The 17,839-nt window shown below is 50.4% G+C and overlaps 1 protein-coding gene across 1 annotated transcript; it reads left to right on the top strand.

The window, feature by feature from the left end:
* Window positions 1–29: 29 nt before the first annotated feature.
* Window positions 30–11,824, top strand: HDAC3 (histone deacetylase 3). Its single transcript, XM_012576240.4, has 15 exons — window positions 30–175; window positions 473–555; window positions 3,345–3,487; window positions 5,315–5,396; window positions 5,545–5,601; window positions 5,692–5,747; window positions 6,952–7,085; window positions 7,334–7,414; window positions 7,505–7,578; window positions 7,721–7,785; window positions 8,518–8,607; window positions 8,709–8,767; window positions 9,228–9,307; window positions 9,596–9,753; window positions 10,653–11,824. The coding sequence occupies exons 1-15, from the start codon at window positions 121–123 to the stop codon at window positions 10,720–10,722; spliced, it is 1,287 nt and encodes a 428-aa protein (XP_012431694.3). The 5' UTR covers window positions 30–120; the 3' UTR covers window positions 10,723–11,824.
* Window positions 11,825–17,839: the final 6,015 nt, after the last annotated feature.

Below are 17,839 nucleotides of genomic sequence, written 5' to 3'. Positions count from 1 at the left end.
CATTGCAAAGCCACGCCCATTATAGGCGTGTCTTTGTTGTAGCCACGCCCACCCGCCCGGGCGGGTGTCGCGGGGAGATGACGTGAGCAGGAGCGCGGCGCGCGGCGCGGCCTGTCCGCCATGGCGAAGACCGTGGCCTATTTCTACGACCCGGACGTGGGGAACTTCCACTACGGTGCGAGGGGGGCCGGGGCAGCGCTGGGGCAGCACCGGGGCAGAGCGGAGGAGCGGCCGCCGCGCGGCTGGAGCTGGGCCGGGGCCGGCTGGAGGCGGGGTGTGGCATAGCCTGGTCCCCGCTATCCCCCTATCCCCTCAGCCCCGCTGTCCCCTCAGCCCCGCTGTCCCCTCAGCCCCGCTGTCCCCCAGCCCCGCTCCCCTCTCCCCCGGCCCGGACCTGTGCGCAGCGCGGTGCCGGTGCCCGGCGGCGGCGGGGCCGTTGTGGCGCCGCTGATCCCGCGCGGTTCCGTTGCAGGCGCGGGGCACCCCATGAAGCCGCACCGCCTGGCGCTCACGCACAGCCTGGTGCTGCACTACGGCCTCTACAAGAAAATGATCGTAAGTGGGCGGGGTGGGCACCGCGGAGGGCTCCAGGGGTGTCACGGGCTCCACACCGAGCCCCCGGGGCTGCTTGGGGCCCCACGGGTGGGTGACAGGTTCAGTGATGTTGTAGAGCTCTGGGCCCCACGGGTGGGTGATGTGTGATTTATTAAAAAAATATGGATATTGATCTAGCACCGATATCCAACTGTGATGGACAAAATCTCTCTAACAGTTTAAAGTTAGAAAGGGATGTTTAGTGTGAGGCTGGGCAGCACGGGGAATAGCTCCCAAATCCACACCGCCCCTTCCAAGTGATTACAGAGCCCTTTTATCCATACAAGTATTGAATACCCAAAATACAAATACATATTCATAATTTTGGAACATCCCATTCCTCACTTCGTATGCTAATCACTCCAAAAGCTATTAAGCATGTGTAGTTTGTCCCTTGAAATGAGTCAGTGTCCCTTTCACGGGGAGGGGTCCCAAAATGAGGAAGTAAATGAAGTCTTCCTCATTGTGACCTTTCTACCTTTTCAATGCAAATGTGACAAATGAACTCTTGGTAGAACTCCCATTCCTTGTCTTCAATTGGTTTCAGAACAGAGGAGGCCACAATGTCTTCTGTTCTAAAAACAATTTGTCAGTTTCTGTGTTCTTCATGATAAACCCAGCTAACTAAACATTGTGCCAACAAGCAATCAATTATTAGTTAACTACTATCTCCTAACTTCATCAAGGCCTACTCATTTATTTTATTTATTTTAATTAACTCTAGTAAGGCTCATCTCTAACTCAATCTTAGCTCCTCTAAAATCTCTAAATTCCTTAAAATTTACGTTTCATGTGTTCAGTGATGTTGCAGAGCTTTGGGCCCCACGGGTGGGTGACAGCCTCACTGATGGTTGTAGAGCTCAGTCCTGCACTGTTGGTGCAGCTGTAGAGGATTCCAAGGACCTGCTGAGGTCAGGCAACTGTAGAGATGCAATTTATGAAAAGAATTTTAGGTGTTTAGACATGACAAAAATTTCCTTAATTAATAAAATTCCCAAATAAAACCACATCCAGGGCAGTGACTATGTGGAAATGCAGCACTTGGAAAGACTGTTGGGAGTGTTTGCAAAGTTTCTTTTCTAGATCTTTACTGTCACTGTGTGGATTTCCACAAGTAACTCCCCCAGAGGTTTTTGGTTTCTTTTATGTCCACAAGTAACTTCCCTAGAGTTTAGGGTTTTTTTTTTTTTTATTTCCACAAGTAACTTCCCCAGAGTTTTTTTAATTATTATTATTTCCACAAGAAACTTCCCCAGGCTTTTCCTTGCAGGAACAACCAAAAAACATGTTCTGACCTAACACTTTTAAATGGCAAATCCCTGCCTGGAGGAGGCAGTGGGCAGAGCTCTACATTTTCAGTCTTGAAATTCTTTTTTTTTTGAGGGGTTTTGTTTTCCACAAGCTGCACTGGGAAGCTGAAAACTTCATCCCCAAACAGTCAGGGACTGGCAAAGTCAGGAGCAAATAAAAGCAGGGGTTTGGAGCATTGGGACTGGGAAATTCCTGCTGATTTTGAGCTGTTGTTGCATTGTTTCTGTCTCCTTACAATCAAAGCTTGTGATCCTGTTGGGCTTTGCCTCTTCCCACCTTCCCCAGCTCAGGAACGTGGCTGGGATTGCTGGGAAGGCTGCAAGGAGCCAGGTTTGTTCTGCCAGCAGCTGAGTGAACGTTCCAGCTTGGTTTTCCCCTCCCTTTCTGTTTGATCCCCACATCCCTACTCTGAGAGCCTCTGGCTGTCCAGTGAGAGCCATTTCTCCTCTCCTTGCCATCAGTTTTGGTCTGGTTTGGTTTAATGAACTTCAGGATTTCTCGGGGATCCCTGGGAATAAGGAGTTGCCTCATCCCCCGTTTGAGTTGTTAGAGGCACAAAACCTCTGAGAAACACCAAATTCCACATGGAAAACACCAGGAGAGGAGGAGATGGGCTTGTTCTGGTTTATTGTGGCTCTGGAAAGGACCAGGTTTCCTGCTCAGCACAGAAAGCAGGAGCATGGTGCAGTTGTCCTGAGGAATTTCCCCTTGGAGACCAGCTCGTGCATCTTCTGTTGTGTTCATGTTCCACTTTTTCTGTCAAGTGCTTGCTTAAAATAAGAGAAATTAAAATAATAAGAGGAATCACAGAAAATATCTCTTATCAATTGAACTGATAAGAGATGGTGGTGTTAATTTTTAACTCCCAGTGATGTTAATTTTTAACTTCCCCTCTACTGAGGGATGTGCCGTAAGTGCCAGACCTGTGTTGTCACAAGATCCTGGATTTGAGCCCATCCACCTCCCTGACCATTCCCCCCATTTTCCTTTCCAAAGGAAACAAAACTTATGCAGCTCTCCCATCTGTCTGGGAGGTTCCCCCAAATAATTTGAAGCCTGTCAGTAAATCTTACAGAGGGATCAGAAGCACCCCAAATTAAGGTCTTAAACTGGTGAGTGAGGTAGGAAGGATCCCCCCAGGGAAGGAAAAGCTGTGGTTTATTTTGCTGCCCCAGCAGGGAAATTTGCCATGGGGTAGGAAGAAATTTTACAGCAAGAGCTGCAGTCAGGAGAGGCAGCATTTGGATTGGTGAAAGGGAAAAATGAAAGGAGAAGCAGGTTTCATGGAACAACTGTTGAATTCAAATGAACACAAGTGCCAGTGTTTGCATACTTTTTATGTACCTCATGCAGGCCACTTGTCAATTAGCTTGAGATTGCTTCCAGCCCAAGGAACCAGAGTTTGGATGGGGAATAACTCCTGCTTTTGTCTCTGGAAGGTGTTCAAGCCCTACCAGGCGTCCCAGCACGACATGTGCCGCTTCCACTCGGAGGATTACATCGACTTCCTGCAGAGGGTGAGCCCCAACAACATGCAGGGCTTCACCAAGAGCCTCAACGCCTTCAACGTGGGCGACGACTGGTGAGTGCCCCCAGGAGCTGCCCTGCCCTGGGCCCTGCAGCTCTTCTGGAATCTTCCATTCCTACCTTGGTGTAGGCAGCATGAGGAGCGTGGCCCTCCTGTGCTGTCTGGGTTTGAACAGACAGGTGTGTGCTAGGGAGGGCAGAGCCTCCCCTGAAATGGAAAATGCAAACCCCCTCCCTCTGAGCTGTTGTACTTTTGAAATTAAGGGGCTCTCAGGCAAAAATATGGGAATAGGAATAACAGTTCTGTACTAGGAAAACTAAAAATACAAATGCAATGGTACAAACAAATCCAAACCCCTGCCAGAGCCAGAGCAGCCCTGGCAGGCTGTGGGGCAGGGAGGTGGCAGCAGCCCCATCCCAGGGGGGCTCAGCCCTCCTGCAGTGCCAGCTGTGCTTCTGCTGGAGCAGGATCCTGCACAAGGGGGGAGTTTTCCTCTGGAGCTCCAGGGCTGGGGGAGATGGGCCTGGGCTCCTCTGGGAATGCAGTGGGAAGAAAGCTGCTCCTCTGGGAATGCAGTGGGAAGAAAGCTGCTCCTCTGGGAATGCAGTGGGAAGAAAGCTGCTCCTCTGGGAATGCAGGGGGCAAAGGCTGCTGTGCTGTTCCCAGGTCAGATTGTATCCAGGTAGGAATTCTCGGCTCCTCCCCTGGGCAGAGCATCTCCCCATGGGTGATGGAATTTTCTCAGCCATGCAGAGACACTCAGTGGCCATGGACAGCAGAGATCTCCTGGAGGGAGGATTGGCTGTGGGAGAGATAAAGAAAAGCTGCCCCATGAGCAGAGGATACCTGCCCCAGCTCTGACAGATGGGAATAGAGTACAGACCCCCATTTCCAGCCTAAGACATGTGTGGATAAGGGTGTGGAGCCTCCTTGATTCCTTTCCCTTCATGGGGGTGTTACTGTGCTCCTTTTTGGATCTAGACTTGGGCTTTGTGGGTTGCAGACTCTGCTTGTTCTGGAAGGGCTTCCAGTTCTTCTGGAGTGTGGCAACTGTCTTTGGTAAGAATCTGAGTGCTGCATGCAGCTCTGGGGGTCAGAGAACATGGTGGAGCAAATCCAGAGGAGGCACCAGGATTGAGCAGAGGGATGGAGCAGCTCTGCTGGGACAGCTGGGATTGTTCAGCCTGGAGAAGGGAAAGGGTGACCTCACTGTGGCCTTCCAGTACCTGAAGGAGCTGACGAGAGCTGGAGAGGGACTTGGGGCAAGGGATGGAGGGACAGGACACAGGGAATGGCTCCCACTGCCAGAGGGCAGGGATGGATGGGAATTAGGAATTGTTCCCTGTGAGGGTGGGCAGGCCTGGCACAGGGTGCACAGAGCAGCTGTGGCTGCCCCTGGATCCCTGGCAGTGCCCAAGGCCAGACTGGAGGGGGCTTGGGACAGTGGAAGGTCCCCATGGCATGGGGTGGAACAGGATGAACTTTAAGTTCCCCTCCAACCCAAATCATTCTGGGATTGGGAGCTATTACAGTCCCCCCCTCTCCTGAGGCAGTGTCTCATCATGTCCCAGCTGTGGGCACACACCAGCAGAGCTGCAGGACAGACTGACAGCTTTTGGGAACTGTGAAGCCTTCTCAAGGCTGGTTTGGAAGCTTTGGGAATCTCTCTGTTTCCCTGCATTCCCCACTGTGTTTGCAGCCAGCTCACTCCCCTGCTGGGGCTCAGTGCACAGTGATCCTGATCCCAAATTACCTCTTTCACAGGAAACTGAGCTTTATTCTTGCTCAGGTGTTAGCCCTGGCCAGTTCCATTCCTGGCTGTGCTCTGCAGAAAAGGGGAGGAGTGAGGAGTTCTGACTTGGAATGTGGTTTCTCTTTCAGCCCAGTGTTTCCAGGCCTCTTTGAATTTTGCTCTCGTTACACTGGGGCCTCCCTGCAGGGAGCAACACAGCTGAACAACAAGGTAAGGGGGCTGAGGAGCTGGTCTTTTGGAACCCAAAAGCCAGGAGGGTGTTGTGGACCCCTGGGATGGGCAGGTGGGAGTGGGAAGGAGGGTACAGGTTGTTGTCACCATATTGTCACTTTAAACTCACTTCTCTTTCCTCTCTTAGATCTGTGACATTGCCATAAACTGGGCAGGGGGCCTCCATCATGCCAAAAAGTTTGAGGTAATGAGATCTGTGGATTCCTCTTGTCTTTTGGGCCTGGGTTCTGTGTTGATCTCATCCTAAAGCTCTTGGGGTTTCTCTCTCTTCCAGGCTTCGGGCTTTTGTTATGTCAATGACATCGTGATTGGCATCCTGGAGCTGCTCAAGTAAGGACAGGCCCAAGGGCTGAGCTCTGCTGGCTGCTTTGTGCTTTCCCTCTGCTTTTTCTCTGATTCCCTGCCTCATTTGCCTTTCTGGAACCCAAGAAGCCCAAAAACTTCATTTTTGTTCTGGCCTTATCCTTAAGACACAAGAAAGGGTTTGAGCATTGGAACATCTGACTCCAGTTTTGTTGCAGGGAGCTTGAGGGGTACAGAAGAGTTCTTCAATCCCATTTCAGGGGCTCCTGAGTCTCAGCCCTTTTGCCACAGTGAGCCTTTTGTAGGTAAATGCAAGTTTTGGTTCACTGGAAACACAAAAGTGACTCAAATCTTTGTTGGGCACCTTAAGAACAGGATTTGGGCTGCACATGGATGATCAAAGGACACTTGGTCCCCATAGAAAAGAGTCAGGTTATTTTTCACTTTAGGAAATGAAAAATAAATTCAGAATGAGAGGAAAAGTTACAGAAATACCTTTAGTGTCTTGAATTGATCTGAGATTTTTTAGAATTTTGTTTTGGTACTTCAAAGTGCCCTCATTGTCAGTGAACCTCAGACAAGTTGTCATGGAATTAAAAAGGATTTGGAGTTGATCAAACAATAGTTACATGACTGCTGGCGAGTTTACTTGCTCTCAGTCAGATTATGGGATGTACTGGGGTTTCTTGTTCCCCCTTCCCTGCACTCCCATTTCCTAATCCCATCCACCAGAGGCCTCAAATACAGCCCAGTTACCCCTCATGGGATATTATCTATGTCCCTATTCTTCTGTTGCCTGTTTCCAGGAGCCATTTCTGCACTAGGTGATTGCATTTTGAGTTTGCTTCTGACTCTGTGTCTCTGGCTGCTTCTCCAGTAAATTTAGCCCAGCCTGGAATTTTTGGTGCTCACCAGCTGGGACACTGCTCCATTTCCCACCTCCTCCATGCCAGCTTGCCTTTCATTTCCTGATATGATTAAAATCACTGGAGCTCTTAAAGATTAACTATGAGCACACGGGAAACAAGAATCTGCAATTTTTGAGCACCCAGCTGCTTAAACAAGTTATTTTCCAAGACATTTCTGCCCCCATCTAAAAGCCTTTTTGTTCTAATATCCATTTCCAGCCACCTCAGAAGAAAATGTTTTAAATACCAATTTCCAAGCACATCAAAGAAGATGTTTGAGTGTTTACAAATGCCTGGAATCCCAATTTTGATGTATCCCACAGGTATCACCCCCGGGTGCTGTACATCGACATCGATATCCATCACGGGGACGGCGTGCAGGAGGCTTTCTACCTGACAGATCGTGTCATGACAGTGTCATTTCACAAATATGGCAACTACTTCTTTCCTGGCACAGGTAAGGTTTTAATTTCTAGTGAGAACCCGCTTCAGAATCCCTTAGAAGCTCTGCTGGAGTAGAAAAGAGCAAATCACAAAATTCGAGCTGCAGGGGGAGGCGGTGGAAGAAGGTGATTAGAGAGGAGCAGAACTGTAGTTGCTTGTTAGAAAGGGGTCCTGATTAGGTGGGAAGACTGAGCCCAGCTCAGACGTGGCCTTTGCACAGCTCTGAAGTGTCAGGGCTGTTGTGCCTGTGCTGTTTTGCAGGTGACATGTATGAGGTGGGTGCAGAGAGTGGCCGTTACTATTGTCTCAACGTGCCCCTCCGAGATGGCATCGATGACCAAAGTAGGTGTTCCCTTCCCTTTCCCCTTGGCCCCAGGGGTTTCCTGGTCCTCCTGTTCAAGAGCCATGACAACTCCACCTCTCTCTCCAAAGGTTATAAGCACCTCTTCCAGCCAGTCATTAACCAGGTGGTAGATTACTATCAGCCCACCTGCATAGTCCTGCAGGTAAGGAAGCAAAACTCTGTGCACACATCCATGCCTTCAGAGGCTGCAGAGGGCTCAGAGGGCTGTATCTGTGTTAGCCTTCTGTCCCCTGGTGTGGATCTGGTGAGCAGTGCCAAAATTCCCTTGTTTTTCTGTTTCCCAGTGTGGTGCTGATTCTCTGGGTTGTGACCGGTTGGGATGTTTTAACCTCAGTATAAGAGGCCATGGGTAAGTACAGCAGGGCTGTAAAAAAACACCTGAAGAGCTCTGAGGAGTCTCTGCTGTGAAGTTGGACCTTTGGCTTTGGCCTGACAGCAGTTTTTGAGGGTTTTTTAACATTTGTGTGACTGGAGGGGGTCTGAGAATGAGACTTTGTACGAAGTGCTGCAGAGGGATGGTGAAGGAGGAGGGAGGAGGCCATGGAGATGGTCCTAGGACTGGAGCCAGGCTGGCAGAGCTGGGGGTGCTCAGCTGGAGAGGAGAAGCTCCAGGAAGAGCTCAGAGGCCTTTCCAGTGCCTAAAAGGGCTCCAGGAGAGCTGGGGAGGGACTGGGGACAAGGAATGGAGGGACAGGACACAGGGAATGGCTCCCACTGCCAGAGGGCAGGGATGGATGGGAGATTGGAAATTAGGAATTGTTTCCCCTGGGAGGTGGGCAGCCCTGGCACAGGATGCCCAGAGCAGCTGTGGCTGCCCCTGGATCCCTGGCAGTGCCCCAAGGCCAGGCTAGACAGGGCTTGGAGCAGCCTGGGATGGTGGGAGGTGTCCCTGCCATGGCAGGGTGGGATGAGATGAACCTTAAGGTCCTTTCCAACCCACCCCCTGTGCTAGAGATTGCTGGGTGGAAGCTCCAGGTATATCACACCAGCCATGGTGGTGTTGGAGTTCAGGGGGCATTTCTGACACGTGAACCTGTGCTGCAGTTTCCAGCTCTGGCATTTTCCTCTTTGGGGTTTGCAGGGAGTGTGTGGAGTACGTGAAGAGCTTCAACATCCCCTTGCTGGTGCTGGGAGGAGGAGGTTACACGGTCCGGAACGTGGCACGGTGCTGGTGAGTCCCCCCTGCCTGCCCAGGGGCACGGCTTGGGCACTTCTGTGGGAGTTGTCCCTGCATTTCCCATGTCCTGAGCTCCTCTTTTCCCATGTTTTCAGGACTTATGAAACATCCTTGCTCGTGGATGAACCAATTAGTGACGAGCTCCCATACAGTGGTAAGTCGGAGTTGCCTTTTTTCCTCATGAGCTCACCTGAAATTCTTGGCATGTTTTATTCTGCATTGACCAGGGCCAACGTGTCAGCACTTCCTGACCTTGGAGATGGCCTCAGCCATGCCTGGAAGTGTTCAAGGCCAGGTTGGATGGGGTTTGGTCTAGTGGAAGGTGTTGCTGCCCATGACAGGGGGTTGGAATGAGATGAGATTTAAGGTCCCTTCCAACCCAAGCCATTCTGTGATCTCCCACCACCCACTTTGCTTGGCAGACAGAGCTGTGTGTGTCCAGGGTGATTTAGTTTGCACCATTTCCTGTTGTTTTGTCTCATCCCTTGCACTCAGGGTTGAATATTACTGTGCTTTTTAAGCTCTGCTCTCCCCCAGGCAGGTGGGAGGGTGAGCTCTGCTCTCTGCACAGCCTCTGCCCCTCTGGGCTCTAACTCTGCCTCCTTCCATCTCAGAGTACTTCGAATACTTCGCTCCAGACTTCACCCTTCACCCCGATGTCAGCACGAGGATTGAGAATCAGAACTCCAGGCAGGTGAGTGCTTGCAGCCATGCTGTAATGTCAGCTTGGAATTTCCAAAATCCTGTGCTTGATGCTCTGTCCTGTGAAACCAGCTGGAGCCAAGAGCAAAAAAAATGAGAAAGAGCAACTGGGTTGTCTCAGTGTTTCCTGCTTGAGTGTCAATAATTGAATTCACTCTGCTCTGACAAGTGACTTTTTGCACAAATTTGTTGCTCTTGGCCAGCACAGAAGTGATGCAGACAGGTGACAGAGTTGTGACACATGCCACTGTGGTGATCCCTGTGTGTTCTGTCCCTGCAGTACCTGGATCAGATCAGGCAGACCATATTTGAGAACCTGAAGATGCTGAACCACGCTCCCAGCGTGCAGATCCACGACGTCCCCTCGGACCTGCTCAGCTACGACCGCACGGATGAGCCCGATCCAGAGGAGAGGGGCTCCGAGGAAAACTACAACAGGTACCAGAGCTCCTTCTGGAGCCATGGGCTTCCCTTCCTGCCCCTGGTAGGGGGCACAGAGGAATCCACCCAAGTCCTAGAGCAAGTCATAGAATCCCAGAATTCAGGGTCGGAAGGTGTTGGAATCTGTGGTATTAATGACTCGAAAATTGTAGAAAGTCTCTGTCTTTCTGCCCCCCTGCCAAAGCAGAAGCCATAATTGGTCTGTGCTGTTTCAAGGTTGTTTATTCTGTTTATCTCTAACATGTTCTGCTGCCCTGCCACAGCTCTGTCCTGCAGGGCAGCGTGTGGGGCTCTGCCCTCAGTGGGATGTTACAAACATTAAATACCACAAACTACCTGTGCTGGATTTACAATAACGTGCCAATATCTGTCACCTATGTTGGACAGTGTGTCCCCAGCCCGAACCAACAGAAAAATGCCAACACCACAGTGAAACATGGAGGGCATGAAGAAGGAGAAAAAGGACAAGACACACCCAATTTCCTCCATCTTGTCCCCTTTGGACCCCTAATCTAGAATCCTAAAATTTTACTTTTGCACCCGTGCCACACTTAATTATTACTGATATCAAACACTCAGAGCTTGTAATTCATCCTGTAAGATTGAAAACTCTTTTCCATGGACAGAGATCACAGACAGTGTCTCTGGGGGCTCTGTCCAGGGGGGTTCCTGACCCTCTGCCAGGGTCCCAGGCCCTCCAGGGCAGCCAGAGGGAAGCCCTGGATTCCCACAGGAAGGGGCCTTAAAGCCCATCTTATTTTCATGGGCAAGGAAGTCACTTCTGAGTCTCTTGTTTCTACCCAAGGAGCTTCTGTGGTCTCCTAATATGACATTCTCTCAGGCACCAGGGGTTCCAGTTCCTCTCCCCTCCCTGACAGGGATTTCTCTTCCCCCAGGCCTGAAGCTCCCAACGAGTTCTACGACGGTGACCACGACAATGACAAGGAGAGTGACGTGGAGATCTGAGGCGCTGCCCTGCGCTGCGGGGCCTCCCGCCTTGGACACGGATGCTTGGAGCACATACCTGCGCCCTGCAGGAGCCAGTTTAGGCCTGGCTTCATCTTGGACTGCGTGTGGTGGCAGCAGAGACAGCCCCACTGCAGGCTCCTGCCACCTGGAGAGGCACAGAGGTGACGTGAGTGCCTTATTTGTCACCACGTCACGGTTCCGGCTGTCACCGCTGTGGGGATGGAGCCGTGCTGAGTCCTGGCTGGCAGCTGTGGGACTGCCCTCAGAGCCTGAGCCACGCTCCATGGTTCCCCTGCAGGCTCCTGCCAGCCAGCTGGGAGCTGGAGCAGCTGTGCCTGCCATCTCTGCCTCTCTGCAGCACTCGGGATCCATCCTGCTCTCCCTGACCTGCGCTCAGGTACCGCCCCGGTGTCCTCTGCAGCCTGCACTGAGAGCTGCTCCTGATGTCCCTTCTAAGCAGCTGATGCTCCACAGCTCCAGGAATTATTGGAGAAGACCAGGCCAGTTGTGGGGTAGGGGTCAGGATGTCCTGGGAGCAGCTCTGTGGAGTGGATGGAAGGATGTGTGCAGAGCACAGGCTCATTCCTTCCCCCCACACCCACATCTGCATTCACAAACGAGTTCTGCAGCACTTGGCTGAGTTGGACACAACCTCCCTGTTGTGTTTATTCCTTGGGAGGCTTAAATGCCTGTGGAACAGAGTTTTGGCTGCCCAGGTCAGTACTTAGTGTGTCCTGCACCTCTAATGTAGCTTCCAGCTGCGTTTCCCAAGTTCACACATGGTCCTCCTGTGTGTCAGCAAGAGATCTGGGCTGTTTGCTCTGAGAGGAAACAGTTCTGGGCTGTACCCAGCAGGTGTTGCTCTGCTGCTGGGTGAGGGAAGCTGCTTCCTCCAGGTGCTCTGTTCCTGCCCTCACCCAGCAGAGATTTCCCCTCCAATGCCAGATTTTGCTGCTCCTTCTCCCGAGGCCTCAGCTGGTACCTGTGGTGGTTTGGAACGTGCTGTTTGGGGAGGGGGGTTCAGCCTCTGTCTGTACGGTTCTGTTTGTTTACTGATGTCTTTGAACATTAAAGAAGAGGCAGTATTTTTCTTACCTGACCTGTTGTTTGTCTGTTTCATCCCCACACCTTTTTGGCTCCTGTTCTCCCAAGGGTCGAGCATGTCCCTGGCAGGGCAGTGTCATCCACTGTCTGAAGGAATGGAGGGAATTCTGCTCCTCAGAGTGAATGTTGGTGAGTTTTTGGCATCACTGCACACGAGGGGAGCACCCTGAACTCCTTTCCAAGAGGCCAGGTTGGGTGGACACCCCTGTTATGCCTCTCAGTCCAGCAGAAGCTTTGCAGGGAGCTGCTGAGCCGATTGAGGAGAATTTTCCTGCAGTTATTAAAAATGCCAGAATTCCTGTGAGTTGCAGGGTCCATCACAGCCTCTGCACTTTGCACTCCCACTGTCCCACAGCCCTTTTGGGGACTGTTTTGTAGTTCTGGTCACTGCAACATGAAGCAGGGGGTTAGGGTTACTGCAGAGAAATCCCTCAGATAGAAATTGTGATAGAATTAGACTGGGGGTGGAGAAGGGTGATCGAAGGTCTAACACAGCTCCTGTGTGAGGAAGGGTCTGCTGGATCAGGATCCTTCAGCTGAGGAGGGAGAACTGGGAAAGGCATCAATGTCTTGACTGTGAGAGTCAGAGATTGTAACAGCAGGGACTTCACCAGGGCCTGGAGAGCCAGGACACAGGGAATGGCTTCCCAGAGTCAGGGGGCAGGGATGGGTGGGATATTGGCAAGGAATTGTTCCTGGGAGCGTGGGGAGGCCCTGGCACAGGGTGCCCAGAGAAGCTGGGGGTGCCCCAACCCTGGAAATGTCCCTGTGGAAGGATGTTTACACCTGAACCAGGCTGAATTCTCTGCTCAGTGTGCTGAGGCTCCCTGTGCAGGGCTGTGCTTGGACACCAGGTGGCAGCTGGATCGCTGGAATTCTGTGGAGGCTGCGTGGCCCTGCTGCAGCCCCCAGAGTGGGGTTTGGGGTGGGAGCAGAGTCCTGGCTGTGTTCCCAGGGAGGTCTGGGGGTTCTGGGCACTGTCAGAGGCCTGGCTGGCACAGGGCACAGGGGCAGGGATTGCTCCTGCTGCACCTCTGGGACTTCCTGTGTCAGCTTCCACACCAGCACATCCCTTGGCACCAGGGATATGGCCAGGCTGGCACTGCCCTTCCTCCACAGAATCTCCCAGAGATTCCCTCCTGGGGAAAAATGAATATTCTGTCTTAATTTCCCATAAAGAATCACATAAAATACTCTTTTTTCCCTGCTTTACCTGACTCTGTCCTGGCTGTGAGCCCCAAAACAGTAACCCCAAGTTAATGAGCTCACTGCAGCATGTCCTGGAGCTCAGGCTGTTCCACAATGTGGCACAAGCACCCCTCTTGTGCACCTCTGTGCCTGGGTAGGAAATTGGGATGAGAGCACACTCCTTGTTTTGGGTGCTCTGGGAAGTGTTTATCCTTCTCTGATTCCCACCTCTGCTTATCAGAGCCTGGAGGGACATTCCCACCTCACAAACTTTCTGTAGCACAGCTGAGATTTTTAGCTGATGTTTGCACCCCTGTGGAAGACACCCAGCTCACAGTGGCACTGACAGGAGCTGATTTTGGGATGTGCTGCCCAGCCAGGTCTGGCTCTCACCCCCTCAATCCTGTTCCTCAGCTCCCTCATGCCAGGAGGCCCAGGGAGGCAGGAGCATTCCCTGCTGCCCCTGCAGGCACTGCCACAGCCCAGGATGGTGCCCCATTCCCAGGGTGAGGTGCAGCACAGCCATGGCTGTGTCATCTCTTCCCCTTCTCTGATCTTTTAGGGACTGAGAGTTTGAGGATAGAAAAGTGCTTTGAAGTCTTCTCCTTCCCTCTGTGCTGAGCAAAGGGGGAACTTGGCAGGCCCTGACCCACCTGAGTGTCCTGGTTATTTTCTGTTAACCAAATTTCATAGGTGGAGATGTCCATGGGATGTGGGAGTGTGGATTTGATTCCTCCTGGGGCAGAATTCACCTGCAGGAAGGAAAACCAGAGATGTTCCCTGAAGGTCTGTGCTGCTGGGCTCAGCCCTGGGTCAGTGACAGTTCAGGTGCTGCAGCAGAGCAGGGGGGCTTGGCTGGGGGTGCCAGAGCCCATCAGGAGCAGCTTTGTGGCCTGGCTGTCACCAGGAGCAGAGTCTGTGAACCCTGTGTGAGCTTCTGGCCTCACAAATCCTCTGCCACCCCTCCCCAGTGCTCCCATTTCAGTTTCAATCCCTCAGCCCCTGTCCTGTCACCACAGGCTGTGGTTCAAAGCCTCTCTCCACCTTCCCTCCAAGCTCTGTCAGTGCTGGGACTGCTAAAATCTCCCTTCCAAGCCCAACCTTAATGAATTACTCTCAGCATTACCCCACCACCCTCCCTGTGCATTTCCTCTGGCCAGTCTAAACCTCCTCCTTCCAGTTTAAACCCTTCCTCCTCCTCCTGTCATGGCAGGCCCTGACAAAAAGTCTCTCTCCTTCTCTTACCAGCCCCTTCCAATGTGGGACACTCCAGAGGTGTCCCCACAGTGATGTCACATTAAACATAATGTGACATAGTCCATAAGTTAGGCCAGGCCAGTCCAAAAGTTTGGGATTGTTCAGTGCATTTTTCAATCAAGTTGGAATCCCTACAAGGCCAGACATTGTCCCAGCTCCTTTCTCAGCATTACTAAAAACATTTTTTTTAAATTTGTTTAGTTGGTAGAATTTGATGTGTTTTTTGAAGGATTTTTTTGTATTATTATTTCAGATTCTTTTTGGAGCATGAGGAAATGGGATTAATTTTTTTTTGTTTGTATTTTGTTTGTGTTTTGTAAAGATTCTTTAACTTTTGAAGTTGTAATTTTTTTGTATAAGGAACTGGTAGTTGTTTTTGTTGTTGTATCTTATTAGAACTGGAAGGTGTAATAACAAGTGGCTAGAGGTGGTGTAGTAGGAGGTTGAATGTTTTGTTGGTTATAAAATGGTGATGGTGGAAGCATGTAGGTATTGTTTATGGAAGTATTTAAGGTGTTGTTGTTTGGTTGTGTGGCAGAAGTGTTTGAGATGGTATTTTGTGTTTAGATTTAAATATTTATTATTTTTTATTTCTGTTAGGAGCTGTGAGTGGCTGGTTTCCATTTGGACCTGGGAGTGTTGTCTGTAACTCCCTGGATGCAGGAATTCCCATCTCACACAGTCAGAGCATTTCTGCACATCAGTGACCCCTCAGGTCCATGGGGTCAGATCTAGGATGGATTTAGCTGCTGACACACGGACTTGGACAGGCCCTTAAAGGGCAGTGGGGCTTTGTTGCTGTTGAGGCAGGACGGGAATGAGAAGATTCTGACTTAGAAGTAAAACTTTGATTTATTTAAAATACACTGCTCTTTTATACAGAGCTCCGTGAGGCCCAACTCCATTGGTCCTGAAGTGAAAACAATCCAGAGCATTGGTGCAGAGTGCCTGATGTACAGTGATAGAACTTAACTATAAACAATGTGAACAAGAAGAGCGATAAAGAATTATTTACATTCTTCTCCAGCTCTTTCCCAGGTTCTGCCTGGCTAGAAACTCTCATTTCTCTCTTTGACTGAATCTGAGACCCACAGGACTTCACTCAGCCCAGCTGGGGCTCAGGGCCCTGAGCTCCTGGTGTGGACCCAAACCCAAATTTCTCTTGAGAGTGAAGCTCTGGGGCTCCCTGGCAGTGCTGGGGACCAGTCCCAGGATTCCTGTTCCAGCATCCCCGAGTGCTCCTGCCGTGCTGTCAGATTCCCAGGATCTCTGGCACCCTTCCCCTTGCTCACAGATATCTGCCTGCAGGCATCAGGTTCTTCTCTGGCCAAAACCTTCCTCCCCTTCCCCGTCCATCCCAGTGTCCCCAGCTCCGTCCCCTCTGTGGTTGTGGCTCCCCTCTCCCTCCATCTGTTCCTGATGTGCCAGCCTTGGCTGAGGAGTGGCAGCAAACAGGGACAGAAACTTCTCTCTCCCTCTGGAATATTCTCAGGAAAAATGGAGAAATCTGTCCACAAACTGGTAAATCCAGAAGTTTCTGCTGAGGAGAATGAGGAGGGGGAGCTCACCAGGCTCCCATCAGCATCACAGGATGATTTTGGTTCAAAGGGTTCTCTGGAGGGCTCAGGCCCATTCCTCCTGCCCCAGGTAAGGCAAATCCAAAATTAGGAATTGTTCAGGGCGTTTTGCAGTCAATTTGGAGTCCTTGCAAGGCCAGACATTGTCACAGCTCCTCTCTCAGCATAACTGAGCTCCCTTCTCTGCTATTTAACCACCATTGTGAAAATATTCTCTGTAAATAAATCAGGATTTACCTGGTGGGAGCTGGTGGCTCTCATCCTGCTCTTGCCTCCTCCTTTCCCCTGGAGTGATGCTGTGAACACACACAGCCAGCACCAGGGAGCTCTGGCAGCAGCACTGGGGGGAAATTGTGGGAGAGGTTTGCAGCAACTTCTGTGGGCCAGAGAGAAGTTTGATAAGATCCATGTTTGATAAGAGGATCCATGTTTGATAAGATCCATGTTTGATAACAGGATCCATGTTTACACCTGAAAGAATTTCCTACCAAGGTCGTTGGCACAGAAACTAAAAATAAAGAAGAAGAAAGAAGAGAAACCTGCAGCTGCCTGTTCCAATGAGCACTTTGTTTGTCTCCTGACCCATGAATAAACTTAGGAGGTTTGTAAGAATAAAAAGCATGCATGCTATAATAAAACCAGGCTTGAAGCCTTCTGGAAATGGAGTGTGTTGCTTTGTGTTGTCTCCATCTCAACTAGGACAGGGAATTAGAGGATGCCTGCCTTAGTGAGCAGTGTACATGCCTTGATAATTTGTTATAAACTCTTCCCAATTAATTACTGACAATTACTTTATACCAATAAAATACAATAAACTATTGCTCTGTCCAATGAATATAATTAGCTGTTTTGATGCAACAAATGACTTAAAATCACACTTTGTTAAGAGAATAAAACTTCAGAACAACTTATAATAAAAAAGAAGCCACTGTTGTCACTGCACGAGTGTGTGTGTCGTGTGTCTATCTCAACAGCGGCACTTGCCACCTCACAAACTTTCTGTAGCACAGCTGAGGTTTTTAGCAGAAGTGTACACATCACAAACTTTCTGTAGCACAGCTGAGGTTTTTAGCAGAAGTGTACACATCACAAACTTTCTGTAGCACAGCTGAGGTTTTTAGCAGAAGTGTACACATCACAAACTTTCTGAAGCACAGCTGAGATTTTTAGAAGTTGTTTACACCTCACAAACGTTCTGAAGCACAGCTGAGATTTTTAGCAGTAGTTTGCACCTCACCCCAGGTGTTGCCTGCTTGTCTTGGGCTGACTTTTCCTGCTGTTTTAGGGCCAGCAGCTCTTTTCCTGCCATTCCAGCACCATTTTTTAGGAATGAGATACTCACTTCGATGAACACCCAAATCTTCCAGAGGAGAGGAATTTATGGCTTCTTATCAGAAGAAGTTAATTTCTTCAGGCCTTGCTCAGGCTCGAAGACACCAGGAGATTAAAGCAAACAGTTGACACACAACAGACAAAGTTTCTTGTTTAGAATATAATGTATGCATAACCATAAAGGATATATGAATATGCAACACGTGTATTGGTTTAAGGGTGATTCCTTTGCTCACAAGTCATGCTTTTCGTGACTTAGTGTCCAAGAGCATCCGGACGTCCGTAATTCTTTACTTTTTATTGTCTTGTAATTTCCCTAACTCTAAAACTTTATTACTCTAATTGTAATATTATTTTTATGACCATTTTATTATTATTAAACTTCTAAAACTTTAAAAACCAAGTGATTGGCGTTTTTCACAACTGGGAGGCACTGGGAAGCACTGGGGGGCACTGGGGGGCACTGGGGAGAACACTGGGAAGCACTGGGGGGCACTGGGAGGCATTGGGGGGCACTGGGAAGCACTGGGGGGCATTGGGGGGCACTGGGGGGAACACTGGGAAGCACTGGGCGGCACTGGGAAGCACTGGGGGGCACTGGGAGGCATTGGGGGGCACTGGGGGGAACACTGGGAAGCACTGGGGGGCACTGGGAG

The sequence above is a fragment of the Taeniopygia guttata genome, chromosome 13 (assembly GCF_048771995.1).
Source record: "Taeniopygia guttata chromosome 13, bTaeGut7.mat, whole genome shotgun sequence".
Lineage (NCBI taxonomy): Eukaryota > Metazoa > Chordata > Aves > Passeriformes > Estrildidae > Taeniopygia > Taeniopygia guttata.
The sequence above is the reverse complement of the archived record's forward strand: the minus strand, read 5'-3'. Positions and strand labels throughout refer to the sequence as shown.

Bases quoted from the DNA above. Each gene is read 5' to 3' on its own strand.
- HDAC3 (XM_012576240.4), top strand. From the start codon at position 121: ATGGCGAAGACCGTGGCCTATTTCTACGACCCGGACGTGGGGAACTTC. The intron at 5,397-5,544 runs GTAAGGGGGCTG...TTCCTCTCTTAG, and splicing joins CAACACAGCTGAACAACAAG to ATCTGTGACATTGCCATAAA. The intron at 9,754-10,652 runs GTACCAGAGCTC...CTCTTCCCCCAG, and splicing joins TCCGAGGAAAACTACAACAG to GCCTGAAGCTCCCAACGAGT.